At 47.2% G+C, this 25,080-nt stretch overlaps 1 protein-coding gene across 1 annotated transcript in view; it reads right to left on the reverse strand.

The window, feature by feature from the left end:
- LOC308260248 (uncharacterized protein) overlaps window positions 1-11,220 on the reverse strand; it is a gene marked incomplete at both ends in the record, with an annotated part of 29,260 nt that extends 18,040 nt beyond the window's left edge. Inside the window, 5 exons of the mRNA XM_080691557.1 lie at window positions 5,989-6,097; window positions 6,852-7,130; window positions 7,960-8,238; window positions 9,584-9,850; window positions 11,160-11,220. Coding sequence (XP_080547683.1) covers window positions 5,989-6,097; window positions 6,852-7,130; window positions 7,960-8,238; window positions 9,584-9,850; window positions 11,160-11,220 — 995 coding nt within the window. The remainder of the gene's footprint in view (window positions 1-5,988; window positions 6,098-6,851; window positions 7,131-7,959; window positions 8,239-9,583; window positions 9,851-11,159) is intronic.
- Window positions 11,221-25,080: the final 13,860 nt, after the last annotated feature.

Below are 25,080 nucleotides of genomic sequence, written 5' to 3' on the forward strand. Positions count from 1 at the left end.
GTATAAGGAATAAAGAGTTTGAGACAGTTATGTGAACTTATTTTCAAGTGTTTTACACTGCAAATTTTTACATAAATATGTTTTTCTCTCAAAAAAAGAAATGGTCAGTTGAACTACATAGACATTTCACAAAAGAAGACATACACGTGACTAATAACGAGACAAAAAAATGTCAACATCATTAGCAATCAAGGAAATGCAAATCAAAACTACGCTGAGATTCCATCTAACCCCAATCAGAATGGCAATCACCAAGAAGTCAAACAACAATAAATGCTGGCGAGGGTGTGGGGAAATAGGAGCTCTTCTACATTTTGGGTGGGATTGCAAATTAGTGCAGCCACTGTGGAGATCAGTGTGGAGATTCCTCAGAAAAATTAGGAATGGATCCACCATATGGTCCAGCTATACCACTCCTGAATCTCTTTCCAAAGGAACTGAAATCAGAAAACTACAGCTACAAATGTATATTTATGTTCATAGAAGCACAATTCACAATAGCCAAATTATGGAACCAACCTAGGTACCCACCAACAGGTGAATGGATTGCAAAGTTATGGGATATCCACACAATGGAATTCTACTCGGCAATCAGGAAGAACAAAGTAGTGTCATTTGCAGGAAAAATGGAAGGACCTGAAGGACATTATGTTACGTGAGACTAGCTCGTCTCAGAAACTTAAGGGTCATGCATTTTCTCCCATATGCTAGAGAAGCTAGAGAGAAAATAGAAAAACAGAGAGAATTTAGGTGATTGAGGAGCACGACCAGTAGAATAGAAGAAGGGGGTTGGGTGCATGAGGCTTAAGGAAGGAAACAGTTCACATACTGTTACGCCCTTACGTGTAGGAATCACTACCAACCTCACCAACATGTACAGGGAGGAGGAGGTGGAGTGAGACACGGAAATACACCAAGTGCTCTGTGCTTGTGTGACTGTATGGCTTTGAATCTATGATGGATAAAGCAATGTGTTGATGTATAAAAGTCTATTTTTTTTTTTTTTGCGGGTCTGGGAGTGGAACCCAGGGGCATTCTACCTCTGAGCTACACCCCCAGCCCTATTTTTTATTCTTTATTTTTAAACAGGTCTCACTGAGTTGCAGAGGGCCTCACTAAGTAGCTGAGGCTGTCTGCGAACCGCGATCCTCCTGTCTCAGCCTCCCGAATGCTGGGATTACAAGCGTGCGCCACCACGCCTGGCTATTTTTTAATTATTATTATTATTATTATTATTATTATTATTATTATTATTATGCGGGTCTGGGGATGGAACCCAGGGGCATTTGACCTCCAAGCCATACCCCCGGCCCTATTTTTTATTCTTTATTTTGAAACCGGGTCTCACTAAGTTGCGGAGGGCCTCACTAAGTAGCTGAGACTGTCTGCGAACTGCGATCCTCCGGTCTCAGCCTCCCGAATGCTGGGATTACAAGCGTGCACCACCACGACCGGTGTTAAAAGTCTATTTTAAAAGACTTCTGCCTTTGCTAATTTGTCGACCTGTTTAAAGGTATTTCAGCCCCAAACATCAACATTCACAGTGCTTTCCCGTTCCTTCAGATATATGCAGGAGAGTCACCTGGAAGGCGCATTCCCTGTGGGAGTCAGAAAAGGTGGTACTCCGCCCTCTGGTTTCACTTCTCAGCAGGGGAAGAGCATCTTTGAGTGATCTCTCCAATCCTGCATGTTTGAGCTCTTTGTGAATGATTAAAATGACCCCAAAGCATGTTGCCAAAGTGCTATCTGATGCTCTTAAACTCCAGAAAGCTGAATATGCCTTACAGAGAAAGTGCGTGTGTTAGGTGAGCTGTGTTAGCGTCGCCGCGCTGTGGGCTGAACGCTCTGTGTTGACGAATCGACAGTACATCAGGAAAAGAGGGAGGATGTCTGCTCCTTAGAAGATGGGGCTACTTTGGAAAGTCACATCTATAATTCTATGAAAAAGCAACTAAAGTCGTGGGTTCCAGTGGGGACAACAGGTTTGTTTGGGTTTGATTTTGTCTTTTAAGTATAGTAGACAGTACTCTCATGAGGCTGAAAACCAAAGAAATTTATGATCAGATTATTCCAGACAGGAAAATGTTAAATACTTCTCAGGTAATGTTCCAGTGTAAAAAATACTACAGATAGCCAAAATATGGAACCAACCTAGGTCTCCGTCAACAGATGGGTTACAAAATTAAGGGAAATACATACAATGGAATTCTACTCGGCAATAAAGAAGAACAAAACCGTGTCATTTGCAAGAAGATGGAAAGACCTGGAGAACATTATGTTAAGTGAGATCAGCCGAGCACAGAAGGAGAAGGGACAGATGTTTTCTCTAGTATGCTCGAGCTGGGGAGTATTTGGGAAACCAGAGGGACTCCAGATGATGGAAGAGAAACCTCAGCGAAGTCAGAAAGGAGGGGTAGGGGAGGAAGAAGGCTGAGGTTAATTAATGGAAACGCTACCTGCGACTATGTGTATACGTGTGAATATAACATTGTTAACCTGGACGCTCAGTATCAGGAGGAAGAGAAATGGGGAAGTGGTGGGGGGGGGACCGAGTACTAGATGAATATATTTCATTGTCAAGATGACCCACATTGTGATGTGAGACTATAGTGCACCAATAAAAAATAAAATTTGAAAAATACTGCATATAATGAGTTATGTGTATATTCATGCAAGCACTCATATATACATATATATAAAATAATATTTATTTTGCACTGCGATTGAACCCGGGAGTATTTTACCTCCGAGTTATACCCCCAGCCCTATTTTATTTTTATTTTGAAGCAGGATCTCTCAAGGTTGCTAAGATTCTCACTAAGTCGCTGAGGCTGGCCTTGAACCCAGGATCCTCCTGTCTCAGCCTCCCAAGTACTAGGATTACAGGCATGGGCCACTACACCTGACTTAAATAAGACATTTAGGACAAAATGCACATTAAACAAGTTCCTATATTCATCAGTTAACAAAATTGTGAGCAAGAGCTCATGGAACCTAACCCTGTACTTCTCCGGGGAAATGGCCCGTGTTGGCAGCAGCTTTGTAAATATAACCACCGTGAGCACTGAAATGTGCTGTGTGTACACACTCACCTTGACCCTACATGCTCACCTTGACCCTATGCATTCACCTTGACCCTACACACTCACCTTGACCCTACACGCTCACCTTGACCCTACGCACTCACCTTGACCCTACACGCTCACCTTGACCCTACACGCTCACCTTGACCCTACGCACTCACCTTGACCCTACACACTCACCTTGACCCTACACGCTCACCTTGACCCTACATGCTCACCTTGACCCTACACATTCACCTTGACCCTACACACTCACCTTGACCCTATGCACTCACTTTGACCCTACACACTCACCTTGACCCTACACACTCACCTTGACCCTACACGCTCACCTTGACCCTACGGACTCACCTTGACCCTATTTTGGTGCTGAGGAACAAAACTCTTATTTCCACTTTGTGATCCTTCCCCTTTAGGGACCTGTTTATACCACATTTCAAGTGCCATCTATATCAGGTGCCCTCTCAAGTCTTTATGTATGTATGTATGTATATATTTATTTTTGTGGTAGTAGGAATTGAACCCAGTAGCGACTACCTCTGAGCTCCACCCACAGGCCATATAATTTTTTTATTTTGTTTTTGTTTTTGCTTTGTGGTACTAGGCATGGAATCCAGGGGCATTCTACCTCCAAGCTACAGCCCCTGCCGTATTTTTTCTTCTTTATTTTGAAACCAGGTCTCACTGAGTTGCAGAGGGCCTCACTAAGTAGCTGAGGCTGTCCGCGTGAACCGCGATCCTCCTGTCTCAGCCTCCCAAATGCTGGGATTACAAGCGTGCGCCAGCACACCCGGCTATTTTTTAATTTGAAACAGGGTCTTGCTAATTTGCTGAGACTGGCCTCAAACCTGCCATCCTCGAGCCGGGCGTGGGGGTATAGCTCAGAGGTCGAATGCCCCTGGGTTCCATCCCCAGACCACAAAAAAAAAAAAAAAAAAAAAAAAAAAATGCCATCCTCCTATCTCAGCCTCCCAAGTACTGAGGCTGCAGCCATGTGCCACCATGCCCGGCTGCCTCTCACATTTTAATGTGCCTGTGAATCTCCTGCTGATTTTGCTAACATGACAAATTATCACTCTCCACATGTGCGATCAGGCCCAAGCTTCTACTTTTCTAAGATGCTCCAAGACCAGACTCTGGTGCCAGACCCTGAACCACCCTGAATATCCGGCCATCCGGCCCTGCTCGTTTATTTTAGAGTCCTCGCTCCACTCCAATAGCCCTCTGAAGTTAAAGAAAAAACATGGGAAGAAGCAAGACTGTGTTGTTTCTCTGAGCTCAGAGAGGCAATGAGGGAACCGCGCAGACCTTGGCCACGTGGGAAGACTGAGCGAGGTGCCTCAGAGGTCTCAGCCCCACACAGGTGGCAGGAAGGCAGGGAACTTAAAAGACTACAAATGTGGCATAAATAAAACAGGAGCTTTTATTAAGAACATATTACATGCAGGCAAGACACTCCTCCAGGGATACAGATATTAAAAGATGTGCTGGCCGGGCGTGGTGGCGCACGCTTGTAATCCCCGCGCTTGGGAGGCTGAGACAGGAGGATTGCACGGGTTCGAAGCCAGCCTCAGCTACTTAGTGAGGCTCTCGGCAACTTAGTGAGACCCTGTTTCCAAATAAAGTATAAAATTGGTCTGGGAACATAGCCCGGAGGTAGAAGGCCCCTCAGTTCCATCCCCAGCACCACAAAAAAAAAAAAAAAAAGATGTGCACTTTGCTCTCAGGGTTTTAAAAAAATGGAAAGGGGTAAGCAATCCATATGCAACATCCATAAAGACAAAACAGTCAGCCGCAGGCAGCTGAATGCTGGAGAGAGAGGCTGCCCACACTGTGAATCAGGGAGGGCTCCCCTCACCGGGAGTCAGCTTCTGGAATGTGCCTAAAGGCGCGTTTCACATCTGGCCCAGTGACACTTAATAGATAGCATGCCAATTGAGAAATCTGTTTGGGTTATTTTTATTATTGGTGCATTGTAATCATGCGTCTTAATGATAGAGGCAGAGCCAGGCATGCTGGCACACGCTTGTCATCCCAGCATTCGGGAGGCTGAGACAGGAGGATTGTGGTTCGCAGCCAGCCTCAGCTACTTAGTGAGGCCCTTTGCAACTCAGTGAGACCCTGTTTCAAAGTAAAGAATAGAAAATAGGGCTGCGGGTGGCTGGGAGTGGTGGCACACCCTTGTAATCCCCACGCTTGGGAGGCAGAGACAGGAGCGCAGGTTTGAAGCCAGCCTCGCTGGCTTAAGAGAACTTGTTTCCAAGTAAAAAATATAAAAATAGCCGGGCGTGGTGGCGCATGCTTGTAATCCCCGCGCTTGGGAGGTGGAGACAGGAGGATCACGCAGGTTCGAAGCCAGCTGTGCTGGCTTAAGAGACCCTGTTTCCAAAAATAGGTCTGGGAGTGTAGCCCGGAGGTAGAAGGGTTCCATCCCCAGTCCCACCAAAATAAAAAAAAAAGAAAATAGGGCTGGGGGTGTCGCTCGGAGATAGAATGCCCCTGGATTCCATTCCCATGACCCCCCCCCAAAAAAAAAGATAATATGGTGGAGGATACATTTAGCCCTTCCCCAATTCCCTCCCTATTCCCTCTCTTCCCTCCTTCTCGTGTTGGGCTGAGTGGCTGACTTTGATGTGTTTGTGAATGTACATCGTGGACATCAGGGAATCTCCCTCTTCCCCCTCCCATCCTCCTAGAGTTAGGTCGCCTTATTTGCTCTATAATTTCTCCTTCTTCTACAGTTCCTCCTATGACCCATTTTCTCCCTAGCTTCCACATATTAGGGAAACCATCCAGAACCCAGGTCAGGAGTCCTGCAGAATTAGTTTTAGCTTCTATTGACAACTGATTGTTAAGCAGAAATGAACAGCAAAACTTCACCAGAAGCGCCGGAAGGATGCATCACCAGGAGTGTCGAAGGATGCTGTCGCCATGGCAGCATCCGGTCAGGTACCAGGCAGGCAGGCCCTCATCTGCAGGGGAGCACACTGTTGGGAGCATGCGCACAGCACGTCCTGCCAAGAACCAGAGGAGAGCCCGCGGAATCAGATCTCCCCTGGTAAAGGGGAGAACCCAGGAGAAAGGGCAGGGCCTGGGAGGACAGGGCAAACGGAGGAAAAGACAAAGAACTCACCAGCGCTTCCCAGACCAAAGTGCGAGACTTGCCAACAAGGCCAGGGCCAGGGCCACCACCACCGCCAAGAAGATCAAGCCCCGGAGACCGCGCTGCTCCGCAGGCTCTAGGAGACATCGCGGGGGTGTTTCTCATCCGCTCCAGTCTTACCCCCCTACTCACTGTCTTGCTGCATTAGCCTGGGAGTCTTCCATTTCAAGCATCTAGCTCACCTTGAAGTCACCTTCTTTCCTATGTTTTGCTCCAGTCCTCTCCAGAGATGGGCCCTTCCTCTAACCCACAGCACCCTCCTGTGTCTATAGGGCTCTTGGGTTTTTTATTTTATTTTATTTTTGTTGTTTGCAGCACTGTAGATGCAACCTAGGGGCCTTCTACCTCCAAGCTATACCCCCAGGCCTATTTTTTATTCTTTATTTTTGAAACTAGGTCTTACTGTATAGCTGAGGCTGGCTGCGAACCTGCGCTCCTCCTGTTTCAGCCTCCCAACTACTGGGATGGGCTCTCATTTTTAACTCTTCTCTTCCTGGAATAACAAGTTAGTCTTTAGGGTCTGGAATCCCAAATATTTTAGTGGGTCCTCCTATTCTGCTTAAGAACCATAGCCCCCACTCCAGCCAGGCCCCGGCCTCTCTCACCCCAGTAGAGGACGAGGTCCTGCCCTCCCAGGCTGCTGTGCTTCACCCGGCAGCTCAGGCCGGACGCCTCCCCGGACGCCACGTCCAGGGTCACTCGGAGATACCACGTGCCATCCATGTGGGGCAGGAAGGGACCTGGCTGAGTGCCCGGCAGCTCCTGCTCACCCCGCATCCACATCACCCACACGGGCTTGGGGTGGAAGCCGGAGACGTGGCAGACCAGCAGCAGACGGCCGGGCCCCGGACTGGGGCCGCTAGACAGCCAGGCCTCGGGCCTCACTGTAAGGGACAGGAGAGATTTTTTTTTTTCTGCAGTACTGGGAAACCCAGGGTCATTCTACCTCTGAGCTACACCCCCAGCCCTATTTTTTATTTTTTATTTTGAAACAGAATCTCACAGAGTTGCAAAGGGCCTCACTAAGTAGCTGAGGCTAAGGGATAGAAGAGATATTCAGGCAAGGATTCTCACATGGGCAGAGGTGCAGACCTCCACATCAGCATCCACTGACACATCTTTCCGCTTCGGGAATCTATCACTCATTTCCTCTTCTTTCGCTAATTCTCAATTTGAAAGGAAAGGGCATGATTTGAGAATAGACAATTTGGGAGGAAGCCAGGCGTAGTGATGCATGCCGATAATCCCAGTACTTGGGAGGCTGAGTCAGGAGGATCACAGGTTCAAGGCCAGACTCAGCTACTTAGTGATGCCCTTTGCAACTCAGTGAGACCCTGTTCCAAAATAAAGAATAAAGCTGGGCGTGGTGGTGCACACTTGTAATCTCCGCATTTGGGAGGCTGAGACAGGAGGATCGCACAGGTTTGAAGCCAGCCTCAGCTACTTAGTGAGGCTCTCAACAACTTAGTGAGACCCTGTTTCCAAATAAAGTATAAAATAGGTCTAAGAGTATAGCCCAGAGGTAGAAAAGCCCCTGGGTTCCACCCCCAGTACCACTAAAATAAACAAATAAATAAATATAAAGAATTAAAAAAATAGAGTTGGGGTGGAGCTCAAAGGTAGAGTACCCCTGGGTTCTATCCCCACTGCTGAAAAAAGAAAAAGAAAGAGGGAGGGAGGGAGGGGAGGGAGAATTCTCGGTGCTGGACTGACCTTGTCGCCGGAGATATGCCTTCCCAGCTTCGGGGAGGCCCAGGGTGAACCGCGGGCAGGTGTCGGTGAGGTACCTGTGTACTCTGTGCTTGATGCCTTGGTTCTGATTGAATCGTCTGCAGACATCCTGGGCCCTTCGTCCACCATTTGGAGAAGGTAACCATGAACTGTTCTGGAAGCTCAGGAAATCGGATCCTTGATAAGCTACCTGCAGGAAGCCTCCTGCGGCCTCCCCGGAGTGTATCTCACAGCCTGCAATCAACTGCATGTCAAAGGGATCTGGAGAAGAAAAGTGATGAATTAGAGGAAAGAGGAGACAATGGAGCAAAAGACAATAAAAGTAAAAAGGAAACATTTGGGGGAGGGGCCAAGGGGAGGGGATGAGGTTTGGATCCAACAGAGGTTCACAGAAAAAGGAATCGGCTGGCGTCAGAGGTGGGGGAAGAGATGACAACTTGGTCAAGGCACCAATTTTTCAAAGACGGTAGTGGGTAGATGCAGTGAGGGGGGAAGGAGCTAGTGATCTGAGAGATGGGATTGCAACAAGCCAGGGTGAACGGAATACAGTGGTTAGCATGACTGTGTAGACAGAGACATGAGAGGAATTGAACGTAGCAAAATAAAATCACACCGTAAGGAGTCAGTCAAAACTGAAAAGGCTGAGGGCAGAGGGAGGGCGGCCACTTATTATTTACCGCTAAGAAAAATAATAAAGCACTATGATCGATGAGAGAAGAGTCCATAAATAGCAGAAAGCTAAAATGTTTAAAGAATCAGGATGTGTTAGCCCTGTCCTTAGGGTCCTAATGGGAAAGAATTTCCCAGAATGGGAGACCTCCCTGACTTGGAGGCTTCCCCAGAGAAAATGGCCAATCCCTCAGCACCTTCCAAATGCTCACTCGGCCCTGTGTCCCCCAGAGCACTCTCCCCTTCACCATCGCCCCCAATCTCTAGTCCCCCATATCCAGGGCCTTTCCTACCACCATTTAAGGTATGTCCTTGGACAGCCCTGACCTTGTTTGGTTTACTGATGGTAGTTCTTTTGTGGATAAGAGAGTCAGAGGGCTGGATATGCAGTGGTACCTACCTCAGAAATTAAAAAGCTAATCCCCTCCTACCAGGAACCTCTGCCCAACTGGAAGAGATAATAGCTTTAACCCAGGCCCTTAAGTTGAGTAAATACAAGCCAAAAACCATTTTCACAGACTCCAAGTATTCTTTCCTGGTACTTCATGCCCATGCTGCTGTCTGGAGAGAAAGAGGCTATTTAACCTCTGATACCAGAACTTCTCAAAGCAGTAAAGCTTCCTAGAGAAAAGGCAGAATTTCTGGACAGTATAAGAACTTACCTCTCTTTTTGTCATTACCGTCCTGGTGAACTCACCCCATAAAACCCTTTCCGCTCGCCCCCTCTCTGTGTCTCTCACACGGAATTTTTCTTTTGCAGTGACAAGAACCAAAGGAAACTCGCCACCCTGAGACACTTTCATGGCGCCTGCCCGGAGTGTGTGAATTGAATGTATGCCGGAGACGTACAGAACAGAATAGGCTATTTCCCAGCAGAATAAATAATTCCCAGAGGCAGCCCCACTCTCCCTCCTGCCACTGGGAGGACCCAACTCACATTCAAAGCGTAAATGAGCGGTGGGGGTATGGACAGCTTGAGCAACTCTAACAAAGTGCATCTGGAACATGACTTCCAGCTCCAGCCACTCCTTGTCGCTGAAGTTGCCCCTGGACCAGGGGTACAGAAAGATGATGGTGCCAGAGCCGCTGTCCCACCGGTGAGTCTGCAGCTCTCCCAGCCAGCCTGAGCCCAGGTGCTGCGCCCAGGAGCCGTTGTGGAAGGAGGAGGTCTGCAGGATGTGGAAGGAGGTGGGCTCTGCCGACCCTGGGGCAAAAACATAGGTGGGGTGGGGAGAAAAGGTACCTGGGAAGCTCAGACAGGAGGGTCGCAGGTGTGGGCCAGCGGGGCAACTTAGTGAGGCTCTCGGCAACTTAACAAGACCCTGTTCCAAATAGAAAAAGAAGCCGGGCGTGGCGGCACACACTTGTAATTCCAGTATTGGAGAGGCTGGGACAGGAGGATCACAGGTTCAAGGACAGCCTCAGCTCCTCAGATCACTCTCCAGCACAGGCAGGGGAATCTGCTGCCGTGCCTGGACACACTCACACACACACACACTCACACACACATTCGCACCCTTTGCGACTTAGTGAGACCCTGTTTCAAAATAAAGAATAAAAGCCAAGTCTGGCATGGTGGCGCACGCTTGTAATCCCCGTGCTTGGGAGGTGGAGACAGGAGGATTGCACTGGTTCAAAGCCAGCCATGCTGGCTTAAGAGACCCTGTTTCAAAAAAAAAAAAAAAAAAAATATATATATATATATATATGTGTGTGTGTGTGTGTGTGTGTGTGTGTGTGTGTGTGTGTATGTATGTATGTATAAAATAGGTCTGGGAGTGTAACCTGGAGGGAGAAGGGTTTCCAGGAACCCCAGTACCACCAAAAAATAAAAAGAAATAAAAAGAATAAAAAGCCAGGCATGGTGGCACACTTTTGTAATCCCAGCATTTGGGAGGCTGAGACAGGAGGATCACAGGGGTTCAAAGCCAGCCTTGGTTACTTAGTGAGGCTCTCAGCAACTTAGTGAGACCCTGTTCCAAATAAAGTATAAAAATGGGTCTGGGAGTATAGCCCGTAGGTAGAAAAGCCCCTGGGTTCCACCCCAGTACCACCAAAATAAATAAGTAAATAAATAAATAAATAAATAAATAATAAAAAATCAGGCTAGGGGTATAGGGCTCTGGGTTCCATCCCTAGTACTGTAATAAATAAATGAATAAACAAACACATAAATACATAAATATAAAAAGGCAGTGGTGAAGCTCAATGATAGAATGCCTCCAAGTTCAACCTCTTAGTGCCGCCCAAAAAAACCAACAACAACAACAAAAAAAAAAAAGTGCTGGAGTGTGGGGACCCAGAATCTGGAGAAAGAGAGCCACAGTTGCCTTGGCAACCCCGGAGAAGCGCAGGGACCTAGAGACAGGGACGCTCCAGGAGCCAGCTCAGCAGGCTCACTCTCCAAGCACAGGCAGGGGAAACTGCTGCCGCGCCTGGACACACTCACACATACACACTCACACACACACACACTCACACACACATTCGCACCCAAAGCTTTGGTTGCTTACCGCCTTGGCCGCCGCAGCCTGGGAGGAGGGCCGCGAGCGCTGGGAGCAGCAGAAGCAGCATGGCGCTGGCCGGTGTTACTTCTTACTCTCAGAAAAGCGGGTCTCTGATGTCTGTGCTGAACAAACCTAGCCCACAACATCCCTCTTTGGACTTCCGTCTCCAGCCAACAGACAAGCTTCCCCTGTTTATAACAAAGAAAGCCTGCTCCTTCCCAAACCTCAGCCTCCTATTCAGCTCTCCCCTCCCCACAGGTCTGGGGCTCCTGTCTGCCTTCCAGAATCCTCCATTTCACTCACCTTTCTCTATTTTAACGGCTATGGAAAAAGTCTTACATGGCATTAAATAAACTTCTCTTTCTCCTTCTCTTTTTTCTTTTTTTCCTTTTTTGCAAGTGCCGGGAATCGAACCTAGGTCCTCACGCATTGGCTGTGACCCCACTCGCCCTCTTGAATTATCCCCCGACACGGCACCGTCCGTACCTCACCCCCAGCCCACCAGTCACCTCTCGGACTCCCCCCGGGCTGCTCAGTTCGCTTTTTGGAATACCCTCCGATGGTTCTGTGCAGCAGTAGAAACTGCCACCAGTTTTCCGTTATTCTTAGAGAAAAGCCATCACAGAAACCACAGAGACATTGGACGGTGTAAAAAAAAAAAATGGTCTTCTGTTTGACTTTCATTGCTATAGTCACCAGTCAGTTCGCACCTGCCAGGAACCAAGCCAGGCGTCCTGCTTCTCTTAGAAGTAGACATGTTGAACAGTGCTGTGCTTTGTTGAAGGAGCCCGCAGCCTCTGTTCAGGGAGAGAAACACACCAAGAACCGTGAATCTTGGCGCGCTGACTGTTATTATAATGTCCACACTCTAAGTTTTTAAAATCCTGCTTGACAGAATCAAAACCATGTATGGGGAAGGAGCCTGGAAGACGATCAGCAGGGGCTGCGAGCATCTATGCACCATTATACGACTGTATAGCTACATTATAATGTGAGGCTACAAGTCACTAATAAAAGTTTGGAGATATTTTTTGGGTATGTTTTTGTTTTTGTTTTGTAGTTTTAGGGATAGAACCCAGGGGCCTTCTACCTCCGGGCTACACTCCCAGACCTATTTTATACTTTATTTGGAGACAGGGTCTCACTAAGTTGCCGAGAGCCTCGCTAAGTAGCTGAGGCTGGCTTCGAACCTGCGCGATCCTCCTGTCTCAGCCTCCCAAGCGCGGGGATTACAAGTGTGCGCCCCCACGCCCGGCAATAAAAGTATTTTTTTTTTAAATCTTGCTTGAAACAGTATTTTTTTCTTTGCCTTTTTTTTTTTTTTTTTTTAATGGTAGTGTGGGATTGAACCCAAGGGCATTCTACCTCTGAGCTGCACTCCCACCCCTATTTTATGTTTACTTTCAAACAAGGTCTCGCTAGGTTGCTGAGAGTCTCACTGCTTGCTGAGACTATCCTCGAACCTGTGATCCTCATGTCTCAGCCTCCCAAGTTCTAGGATTATAAGCATGCGCCGCCACATTCTAAAGTGGTGCACCTTAACTAAGGTTGGTGAATATGACTTTGGTCTTCAGCAGTTCCCGTGACTGTTCTGTGCTTCGATGGGGCTATTTCTCAATTGGAACATCTCCTGGGTAAACTTAGGTTTGTAGGGACTGGGATCCTTGAAGAAACTTTAGAAGGCTTCTCCCTGGCTCAAATAAAACAGGGTTCCAGCAGAGGTTAGTTCCTGGGGAGGGAGAGCAGCGTGGGTGATTTAGGAGAGGAAGCAAGGATTTGGCCGAGGGGCATCCTTGGGGCTGGGGCACAAGGTAAGTCAGAGGGAAGATGGAAGGAGGGAGCGAAGAGGTAAGTGGGGCGGGGGGAATCGTACAATCTTCAGGGAACAAAAAGATGGAACTCAAGCTCAGAAATAGAGATGGAGATGAGAGAGAGAGAGAGAGAGTGTGTTTCCTGAATTGTAAGAAGCCAATGGCTGTGTTCAGAAGATGAAGAAGGAGAAGAAGAAGGAGGAGGAAGAGGAGGAGGAGGAGGGGAAGGAGAAGGAGGAGAAGAACAGAAGAAGAAGAAGAAGAAGAAGAAGAAGAAGAAGAAGAAGAAGAAGAAGAAGAAGAGGAGGAGGAGGAGGAGGAGGAGGAGGAGGAGGAGGAGGAGGAGGAGGAGGAGGGAGGAGAAAAGACTTAGTAGCAGCCGGACGTGGTGGCACACGCTTGTAATCCCAATACTTAGAAGGCTGAGACAGGAGGATTGCACAGGTTTGAAGCCTGCCTCAGCTACTTAGTGAGACCCTGTTTCCAAATAAAATATAAAATAGGTCTGGGAATGTAGCCCCAGAGGTAGAAAGTTCCTGGGTTCCACCCCCAGAACTAAAAAAAAAAATGAAGAAAGAAAAAGAGAGAGGGAAGAAAGAAAGAAAGAAAGAAAGAAAGAAAGAAAGAAAGAAAGAAAGAAAGAGAGAAAGAGAGGGGAAAGGAGATAGAAAAAAGAAAAGAAGGCAGGCAGGCAGGCAGACCTTCTAGTTGCAGCGTATAAGGAGTGGGCCCTCAGAACAGTAGGGTGCAGTCCAGGTGGGCAGCTGGGGTGTGCGCGCAGAGTCACACAGCAGGGGCCCAGGTGACTAGGTTTCTGCAATCATCCTGTGACTATCCCCAGGCCTAAGGGACGCCACATTAGCAAACCAAATGGACAAAAACAAGAACAAAGCAAAACATTGTAATAGATTCAAAGAGAGACATTTGGGGGGGAAAAAAGAAGCCAGACATGGTGATGCATACCTGTCATCCCAGTCCTTGGGAGGCTGAGGCAGGAGGATCACAGATTCAAGGCCAGCCTCAGCAATTTAGTGAGACCCTCAACAATGTAACAAGATCCTGCTTCAAAATAAAAGTAAATAAATAAAATAGGGCTGGGAGTGTAGCTCGGAGATGGAACACCACTGGGCTCAATCTTTAGTACCACCAAAAAGGGAAAAAAATTAGCCGGGCGTGGTGGCGCAGCTTGTCATCCCAGCATTCAAGAGGCTGAGACCAGAGGATCGCGGTTCGCAGACAGCCTCAGCTACTTAGTGAGGCCCTCTGCAACTCAGTGAGACCCTGTTTCAAAATAAAGAATAAAAAACAGGGCAAGGGTGTAGCTCAGAGGTCAAATGCCTCTGGGTTCCATCCCCAGACCTGCAAAAAGAAAATAAAAAAAGAATAAAAAATAGAGCTGGAGGTGTAGCTTGGAGGTAGAATGCCCCTGGGTTCCATCACCAGTAACACACACACACACACACACACACACACACACACACACACACACATACACACACACAAATAAATAAATAAATAATAAAAATTAAAAAAAAAAATTAAAAACCTACCCTGAGATTTTACCTAACCTCAATTAGAATGGCAATCATTAAAAACACAAACTAATAAATGCTGGGGACGATGTGAAGAAGAACTCTGATATACCGTTAGTGGGATTGCAATTTTGGAAAACAGTATGGAGGATCCTCAAAAAAAAAAAAAAAATGGGAATGAACCTACCATATGACGCACCTATACCTCCTGGTATCTACCCAATAGGACGGAAACCAGACTGCGTAGACACTCATGCATATCTACGTCTACAGCTGCACAAGTCATAGTTGCCAAACTATGGAACCAGCCAAGATGTCCACCAGCAGATGAGTGGATTGCAAAATTATGGGATGTACACACAAGGGAATTCTGCCCAGCCATAAAGAGGGACAAAGTTATGCCATTTGTGGGGAAACAGATAGAACTAGAAGATATTATGCTAAGTGAGATCAACCTGTCACAAGAAGGGAAACGTGGGGTGTTCTCCCTAATATGCGGAGGCCAGGGAGAAGCTGAGGGACTCCGGACAAAGGAGAAACCGCAGTGGAGTGCGGGAGGGGTCTGAGGGAGGGAACACGTCCATGGACATGATGTACATACACGGATTTTTCAGTGCCAAGGATGGGGAGGGAGTGGGGTGGGAGGGGTAGGAGACTCGCCGAGGACTGTGTGCAAGCGTGCGTCTATCAACTCTGAGCCTCATCAAGATGTACAAATACAATGCACCAATAAAATGAATAAATAAATAAAATATAGGCCCCGAAGAGATCCCATATACACCCTCCGCCATGTGAGAGCTCACCCAGAGGGTGTCTTCTATGGACCGTAATGGCACCTCTAGTTCCGCCCACCTTGACCTACAGGTTCCGTGTTGATTCAGTGTTGGACTATGCCTTCTTCAAGGAGCTGCAGGTCCCTGGTCTGATTTCCAAGTCTCTGATCCATCTTGAATGGACTCTTGTGCAGGATGAGAGCGAGCGGGTTTATTTCCCTCTCTCTGCACGTGGTTGACTAGTTTTGCCAACACTATCTGTTGTTCAGGCTGTCTTTTTTCCAGCGTATGTTTTTGGCGTGGATCCCACCTGACCCAGTTCGTGTGCTCCTTTCTGTGATGAGTCGGTCACAAAAAGTGAAAAACCGGACGCTCTCCCTAATATGTAGAAGTGAGGGAGAAAAGGGGCCATAGGAGGGACTCGAGACGGAGGAGAAGAAACCATAGATGCGCAAATAAGGCTCCCTGACTGAGGGGGATGGTGGGGGGAGAGGGAGGTTCCCGAATGTACACGATGTCCATTCACAAACACATCAGAGCCGATCACTAAGCCCAACACGAGAAGGAGGGAGGGGAGGGAATAGGGAGGGAATCGGGAAAGGGCTAAATGAGTGATGTGTGCCTCCACCACCTTGTACCCCATTGAGATGCAGGACTACAGTGTACCATAAAAAAATTAAAGTTACTAAAAAAGAACTCAGCCAGGCAGGGGCGGGGCCGCGGTCTCCCAGCCACAAGCTGCTCAGAACCCGATGCGAGTTCCCTCCCCGCACAAACTCACACTCACTGACTCCTCCCTCACCAGCAGAAACCTCAGCTTCCCTCCCCGGGAAACCCACTGCCAGGCGCTACCACCCGTGTCCTACTGGGCTTCTTCTTCCCTCCCACACAGCCCGGCTGTTTCTCTCCCCCGACCGTCTTTCCTGTGTTGGCCTGTGTGTTTCTGGCTTCTCATCATAAAGTCCTGGCAGTGAGAGGAGCTTTGGAAAGAGAGTTCAGGTGAATGTCCGGATAAGACATCTAATTGAAAAGGTTGTATCATCGCTCTGGCCTCGGTTTCTTTACATAAGAAATGACTGCGCCAACATGCAGTGGCACACACTTGTAATCCAAGAACTTGGGAGGCTGAGACGGGAGGATCGCGGGTTCGAGGCCAGCCTCAGCAACTTAGCAAGATCCTGTTTCAACTTTTAAGAATTTTTTTTTAAAGAACTGGAGGTGTATCTTGAAGGTAGAATGCCCCTGGGCTCGCTCCCTGGTACCACATTGCTTGATCGCGCAACGCTGGGCATCCTCTGTGCAAATATGTTAAAACACAGCTATGGATTCTGTTTTTTGAAAGATGGCATACCACAGTACTTTAAAAGGCATACTAATCCAGGTATGGTGGCGCCCGCTTGTAATCCCAGCATTCGGGAGGCTGAGACCAGAGGACCGCGGTTCGCGGACAGCCTCAGCTACTTAGTGAGGCCCTCTGCAACTCAATGAGACCCCGTTTCAAAATAAAAAATAAGAAATAGGACAGGGGATATAGCTCAGAGGTTGAATGCCCCTGGGTCCCATCCCCAGGCCCACAAAATAAATAAATAAATAAATAAATAAATAAATAAATAAATAAATAAAAAGGCATAGTAGTATAAAACACCCAGAAATAAAAGTTAAGATTGTAAATTTTTTTGTGGTACTGGGGATTGAACCCAGAGCATTCTATTTGTGAGCTACACCTCCAGCCCCCTCCCCTTTTTTGGAGGGGGTACTGAGAATGGAACCCAAGGGCACTCTACTTCCAAGATACACCCCCAGCCCTATTTTTTATTCTTTATTTTGAAACAGGGTCTCACTGAGTTGCAAAAGGCCTCACTAAGTAGCTGAGGCTGCTCTCGAACCTCAATCTCCTGTCTCAGCCTCTCAAATGCTGGGATTTCGAGCATGCGCCCCCACGCCGGGCTCCAGCCCTATTTTTTATTCTTTATTTTGAAACAGGGTCTCACTAGGTTGCAGAGGGCCCCACTAAGTAGCTGAGGCTGGCAGAGAACCTATGATCCTCCTGTCTCAGCCTCCCAAGCACGTGCCATCCAGCTGGGCTTATAAATTCTTTTCAGATTCAGTGCTACATTTACAACGAAAACGGGGACGTTCCCCCCAGACAAAACAAAAAAGAGATGCGACCCCAGAGAGGCAAACGGGGCTCAGCGCCTGGCCCTGCAGGACACTGTCTGGTTGCTTGGATCAGAAGACAAGGTCCTGGACTCAAACCCTGTCGGGGTTGCAGCTGAGGTTTGTGCTGTACCCTCACTTCTGTGATACGCAAACTAGAAAATTATCTGTCCAACTATATAGAGAAGGAAGTATGTATGTCTATTCATTAAAAGATGTGGCTTTTGGGTTCCTCATTCTGGGAATTACTAATCACTGGTCTGAGCTAAAAGTTTAGAAATAATCTGCTTACACGATCCTGGAATTAGATATGCAAGAAATGTAAAGAAAAGGTAATTCCAGGTGTGTGATCCCTCCGCAACACCTGGTGAGAGGCAAGGCAAATTGGTCAAGGGAACTGCCTTTCCAACAAACTGCTAGAGATTCCCACACATAAAGCTTCTTTTTTTTTTTTTTTTGTGGTACTGGGAATGGAACCCAGGGGCCTTCTACCTCCGGGCTATAATCCCAGACCTATTTTTTTAATATTTTATTTGGAGACAGGGTCTCTTAAACCAGCTGAGGCTGGCTTCGAACCTGTACCATCCTCCTGTCAGCCTCCCGAGCGCGGGGATTACAAGCGTGCGCCACCGCGCCCGGCAAAGCTTCTCTTAATATGAGGCCGTTGCCCAAACTTGAAGAACAAAGGAAGAAGTGATCCATTATAAGGGAAAGTTGTCAAAAAAGATGAATTGTTTAGTTCCCCTAAGAAACTGCCCATAGAAAAAAATGATATTTGAAAAACCTTAAAGATATCTTAAGACACCAAGAAAAAAAATAGAGATTTTTTTTAAATATCGGGCATATTTTAAAAATGAATTAGACCTCTAGAAATAACTCTCTGCTATAATTTAAAACACAATGGATGGATCAAACAATGAAAGACAAAGTAATTTTAAAATATTTCTAAATTGTAATATATGGAATGTTTCCTGTACTGAAATACAGAGATAAAGAGCCACTGAAAATCGAAGAGAAATTAAAAATATGAAGATCATAAAACATAACAGGCATTCATAAGGAAACAAAACACACCCCAGTAAGAAAATATACGGCAGGGTACCATCTTCATCTGGTACTAGAGGTCGAACCCCGAGGATTCTATCTGATCTGAGCCGTACTCCCAGCCCTCTTTATTTTTGAAATAGAGTCTTGCCAAGTTGCTGAGAGTCTTCTAAGTTGCTGAGGCTGGCCTCAAACCTGTGATCCTCCTATCTCAGCCTCCCAAATACTGGGATTATGGGATGCACCATCATGCCTGGCCGATAAGAGGATACATATTTAAAGAAATTGTGGGTTTCTTTAAATATTTCAAAATTTTAAAAAATCATGAATCATTGGATTCAGGAAAAATAAAAGTTCCAAAGAACGGAGGAGAATGATGGCTCTGGGCTCCATCCCCAGACCCGCCAGAAAGAAAGAAAGAAAGAAAGAAAGAAAGAAAGAAAGAAAGAAAGAAAGAAAGAAAGAAAGAAAGAAAGGAAGGAAGGAAGAAGGAGAGAGAAAGAAAGAAAGAGAGAGGAAGAAAGAAAGAAAGAAAGAGAGGGAGGGAGAGAGAGAAAGAGAGAGAGAAAGAAGAAAGAAAGAAAGAAAGAAAGAAAGAAAGAAAGAAAGAAAGAAAGAAAGAAAGAAAGAAAGTTATAGCCTGACATGGTGGTGCATTCTTGTAATTCCAGTATTTGAGAGGCTGAGATTCTCATCAACCTAGGGAGACCTTGCTTCAAAATAAAAAATAAAATAGGGCTGAGAGTGTATCTCAGAGGTAGAATGCTCCTGGATTTCATCCCCAGTACCGCAAAGAGAGAAAGAGACAGAGACAGAGAAAAAGAAAGAGACAGAGACAGAATTATTAAGTTCCCCATTGTGGAGGCACACGGACGAATAAGACAAAATAAATGAAGAGAATAAGGAGTCCAGAATTTAAAGTAAATGCAGCCGGGCGTGGTGGCGCACGCTTGTAATCCTGCACTTGGGAGGCTGAGACAGGAGAATCGCACAGGTTCGAAGCCAGCCTCAGCTACTGAGTGAGGTTCTCAGCAACTTATTTCCAAATAAAATATAAAATAGGTCTGGGAGTATAGCCCGGAGGTAGAAAAGCCCCTGGGTTCCACCCCCAGTACCACCAATAAATAAATAAAAAAACAAACAAAATCGGGCTTGAGGTTTAGCTCAGAGGCAAAATGCCTCTGGGTTCAATCCCCAATGCCACAAAAAAATAAAAATAAAAAATAAAAGTAAGGCTGGGGATGTTGCTCGGAGGTAGAATGCCCCTGGATTCTACCCCCAGTACAGAAATAAATAAAGAGGGGGGAGAGGGAGGGAGGGAGGGAGGGAGGGAGGGAGGGAGAGGAAGGAAGGAAGGAAGGAAGGAAGGAAGGAAGGAAGGAAGGAAGGAAGGAAGGAAGATGCAACCAAGTTCATTCTGCCTATCAGTGCTGCTGGTTAATCATCTTTTTTCTACTTTGGTGCACTGCAGCCTCCATCATAATGTAGTTCAGTGACAGTGACACGCACACACGCGGCTTGGCGGCTTCCCCCCTGGCTCCCTCCCGTCCCCAGCCCCTTCCCCACACCGGCAGTGAGATGGGCGGTGGTATTTCTCACATATGCACATAATGTCCATGGAAGTCAACCTCCATCAGTTCTCCTTCTTTCTCCCCCCTCCAAGCCCCCTCCTGGCTCCACTGGAATTTCTTCTCCGTTCTCTAAAGTTTCCCTTATACCCCAAATACTCCCCAGCTTCTGCATGTTTGAGAAAACCACTCTTGGGAATAGAGACTGTTCAAATAGAACATTCTCCTTTTCTCCAATAGAGAAAAGAGACTGTGGCCCTTCACTCTCCGTGACTGGCTAATCTCACTTAATATCATTTTCTCTGGGTCCGTCCATTTTCCTGCCAATGACATTATTTTGTTCTTCTTGAGCTGAGTAGAATTCCATCGTGTGGGTATCCCATAATCTTGTAATCTAGTCATCTGTGGATGGACATCTAGGTTGGTTCCATAATTTGGCTAGTGTATTTTTTTTTTTTTTTTTTTTTTTTTGGTGGTGGTACTGGGGTTCCTGCAAACCATTCTACCTCCAGGCTACACTCCCAGACCTATTTTATATTTTTATTTGGAAACAGGGTCTCTTAAGCCAGAGCGGCTGGCTTCGAATCTGCGCGATCCTCCTGTCTCCTCCTCCCAAGTGCAGGGATTACAAGCGTGCCCACCACGCCCAGCTTGGCTAGTGTAAATTGTGCTGCTATGGACATGGGTAAGCGTATGTTACTATAATTCTCTGATTTCAGTCCCTTTAGAAGGATATCCAGGAGTGGTATAGCTGGATCATATGGTGGATCCATTCCCAGTTTTCTGAGAAATCTCCACACTGATCTCCATGGCAGCTGCATTAATATCCAATCCCACCAACACTGTGGAAGAGTTCCAATCGCCCCACATCCTCGCCAGCATGACTGTCATTTCTAAAAAAATATTAAAATAAAATAAAGTGTGGTGTCAATACGATTGCCAAGTAGATTGGTCCATCAGTAGTCTTCGCCACAAAAGGAGCCCTAACAAAGAATAAACAGCCATGTTCTGGATGGAGAGTAGTGGGGACGTGTCACGAGCCCCATGGAACACAAAACCCAAGATGGCGCTGCAGAAGGGAGCAGGAGGCGCCGTCTCTCCCACGCTTGCACCATCCTGGACTGGCTCGGAGCCCAGACAGGCCTCTCCTTGTGAGGAAGAGGTAAGCTGGAGATCCCCACTGGTCCCCGCTGCCACAGCGGGCGACTGCACGGGGATTCCCACCGGCCCCAAACAACTGGGAAAGCTTCCCAGAGTCCACAGGGATGGATGGTTGTAGGGTCAGGCGCATGTTTCTTATACTTCCTGGCCCCCATGACCCAGGCTGCTATGGCTGGTGCCACCTTGAAACGGGCCCTCTGCTGGACAGCATCCTGCCCGGAAGCCACGACTCAGTGAGCTTCCTGAGGCTCCGATGGCATTTCACCACAATGCCAGCTTCTTAAAGGCCAAGCCCGGCAGGGAGGCGGAGACTTAGGCTTCCGAAGCCATAAGCCATGTGGCGCCTGGTAACCCAGGAGTTGGAGTCAGATATAAAACGTCCCCCAAAGAGCTCGTTGATTAATGTCCAGGGTTGATATCGTGGAGTCAGGAGGACTGTCACCCCCGCAGTGGAGAAATCCTTTGTAATGGAGCTACTGAGCGGTACCAGTAGAGATGATGTCTGCGCTGCAGCCTCACAGATTGTATATGTAGATGGCTCCTCTTCCTCCAGCTCGCTATCCTGCTTTAAGCCTCCATGACTGTGAGAGGCATAGCCCCTTTGCTCTCCTCCACCTCCTGTTGAGATGCCCTGAAATCTGTGGTCCCCACATGGACTGAGCCCCAAAACCGTAAAAAAAAATATTTTTTTTTTTGGAGTGTATGTGGTACTGGGGATGGGCTTTCTATTTCCAAGATATACTCCCAGATCCATTTTATATTTTATTTGGAAACAGGGTCTCACCAAGTTGCTGAGAGCCTCACTAAGTAGCCGAGGCTGGCTTTGAACCTGCGCGGTCCTCCTGTCTCAGCCTCCCAGGTATCAAAGGGTGTTTAAAGAAAATGTTTGCTGTTTCACTCTGCTCTAAATGGAAATTCTGGTGGTGCTGGGTGTAGAACACAGGTGTTTGTGATCACCTCATTTTAACCCCGTACATTAAAAAGAGCAGGCGAACTCAACTTGGTACTTCGAGTAAACTGTGTCGGAGTGGGGAGCTTTGCAGGTGAAACTTGGCTGTAAATGGAGGATTTTATCTGCCTCTGTGCTACATTTCCCATATTTTTTTCCTATAAATAAGATCCCCAAGCTACATTAGTAATCTAATTACTATTAATTCCTCCAGCCTTCTGGGGCACTATGGTGTATTTTAATCTCCAAATTAGCTGGGCGGGGTAGCGCACGCTTGTAATCCCCACGCTTGGGAGGCAGAGACAGGAGGATCGCGCAGGTTCGAAGCCAGCCGCGCGCGCTGGCTTAGGAGACCCTGTTTCCAAAATAAAAATGTAAAAATAGGTCTGGGAGTGTAGCCCGGAGGTAGAAGGGCTTCCAGGAACCCCAGTACCACCAAATAATAATAATAATAATAAATAATAATCTCCAAATTAAAGCACCCATCTACTAAAAAGATACATACCAACTGAATTTACTAAGCCAAGTTAATTCCACTATTCTAAAATCATGATTAAGTAATTTCTAACCTTCCTCATTTTATTTATGTCGTATTGAAGTATATTCATTGTACCTGGGACTAGGGTGACACCTCTGTAATTCCAGTACTTGGGAAGCTGAGACAGGAAGATCACAGGTTCCAAGACTGTCTAAGAATTTAGTGAAGCCCTATTTCAAAATAAAAAGGGCTGAAGCTGTGGCTCACAGGCAGAATATCCCTGGGCTCAATCCCGAGCACCAAAAAAAAAAAAAGTATATTCGTTGGGATAAATTCTTTTCCATATGAAAAATTATACGTTATATATAAGAGAAACGAATTGGTGAAACAAATGTTAAATACAAGGTCTCACGTTTGTGACTTTGCTCTGGTAGTCACTATTTTTATGAGATGCAACTTTCCCCTGATTGAATTGTTTCTAAATTCCATTTTATCCCAGGTAAGTTGCATCCTGCTTTGGCTGTGCTGTAATTTGTATTCATTTAAATGTCTAGATAGAGCAGCAGTGATCTGTCAGCTCACTGATGCATGTCTGATCAGACATGCCCCTTGCCCTGAACTCTATCCTAACGCCGCTCACGGTGCTCCCACAAGCTCCACGGGGTGCTCCCACAAGCTCTACAGGGTGCTCCCACAAGCTCTTTGGGGTGCTCCAAAGCTCCACGGGGTGCTCCCACAAGCTCTTTGGGGTGCTCCCACAAGCTCTTTGGGGTGCTCCCACAAGCTCCACGGGTGCTCCCACAAGCTCTACAGGCTGTGCGGAGCCCGAGGCTCAGCAATGAGGAAGGAGCCCAGGTCAGGGCGACCGGCTCTCTGTGATGTGGACCGGTGTGGCCTCCCTGGCCTCCACACTTTATGGTTTTAATTTCTTGCTTTTGCCTTATTAATGTGTAATGTTATTGAAACACCCAGGACCGCGTGGATGGCAGTGACCCACACGTCCTTCCTGGCCGTACAAAAGCATAAAATGTCACCATTAGGTAGGATATTGCCTATAACGTATTTGTTGCTATTCTTTTATCAAGCTGAGAACATTTTCTTCTATTCCTAATGGACTGGGAGTGTCTGTCAGCACAGACGTTGAACGTTTCAAAGCTTTTATAGCCTCTGTTCAGAGAAACATATATTTATTCTCCTATAACCCGTTAACATACTTTGTTATACTGTTTGATTTTTAGGTCTTCAGCCAGTATTCCTTTTCTGGGCTAAACCCAGGTGGTCATGATAAAGACCTTTTTACACATTACTAGACTTTATTACATTTTTTTTGTTGTTGAGTCTCTTTTGTGACTAAGTTTACAATTACTCTTAGTCTGTAATTTCTCTCCTAAAAACCTCTTCCTGAGGTTCCAAAGTCAGCGATGTGCTGGCCTCATAAAGCAAATTGGGAATTGTGGCCCTCATTCGAAGGTTTTATGCCAAAACGGTAATGTTTTCTGTTTTAAATGTTTATAGGATTCATTCAGCCCTCTGCATCAGGATTTTTCCTTAATAGGAGAGTTTCTTAAAACACAAAGCTAGAGGAGCCAGGCGTGGTGGCGCACACTTGTAATCCCAGCATTCGGGAGGCTGAGACAGGAGGATCACGCTACTTAGTGAGGCCCTTTGCAACTCAATGAGACCCTGTTTCCAAATAAAGAATAAAAAATAGGGCTGAGGGTGTAGCTTGGAGGTAGAATGCCCCTGGGTTCATGCCCCAGGACAGGGTGGGGGGCGGGGGTGTCCAGGCTTGCAGATTTCTTGAAAAACGAAGGTCACAGCCAGCCAGGACCTAACTTGGTGCTGGCCAACAGGCCGCAGCAGCTGCTGCCTTTGGACAGGGCCTGTGCTTCCGAATTGGCTTGGAGAGGCCCCATCACCCAACGACGCCCACTGGCCCACGCCCAGCTATCCGCTGAGAGGTACCCGGGACTCACTCCTGTTTGTCCAGAACCACTTGGCTTGTGGACTTCACCGTATGGAGAAAGGTGAATTGTCTTGGCTCGGCGCTAAGGGGGTGCAGGACTAGTCCCCGCGCACGACACCAGCCGCCCTTCATCCGCATCTTGAGCCCTGGGATGGAGGTGGCCAGGAGCCTCATCAGAGGTCTTCATGGCATCTGTCAGAGAACAGAGGAGAGAAGCATTAGGGAAACAGGAGCTGGAAGCTGGGGGACAGCTGGCAGAACGGGAGATTTACCAGCACCTCCTTCGCCAGAAGGCCAGGCCTAGAATGAGCCCAAGAGAGGGGCACCAGGCAGGCCAGCACTACTGTAATGTCCACACGTGGCCGCCATCTGTAGGCCCTCCTGCATCCAGGGCCTGGTCTCCGCAGTGGAGGAGGCCGGCTATTTCTCACCTCCTTCTCCACTGAAAGTCCTCCTCAGTGCTGATGCCCCGCCTTGCCTCTGGACTT

Source organism: Muscardinus avellanarius (assembly GCF_963383645.1).
Source record: "Muscardinus avellanarius genome assembly, chromosome: 3".
NCBI lineage: Eukaryota > Metazoa > Chordata > Mammalia > Rodentia > Gliridae > Muscardinus > Muscardinus avellanarius.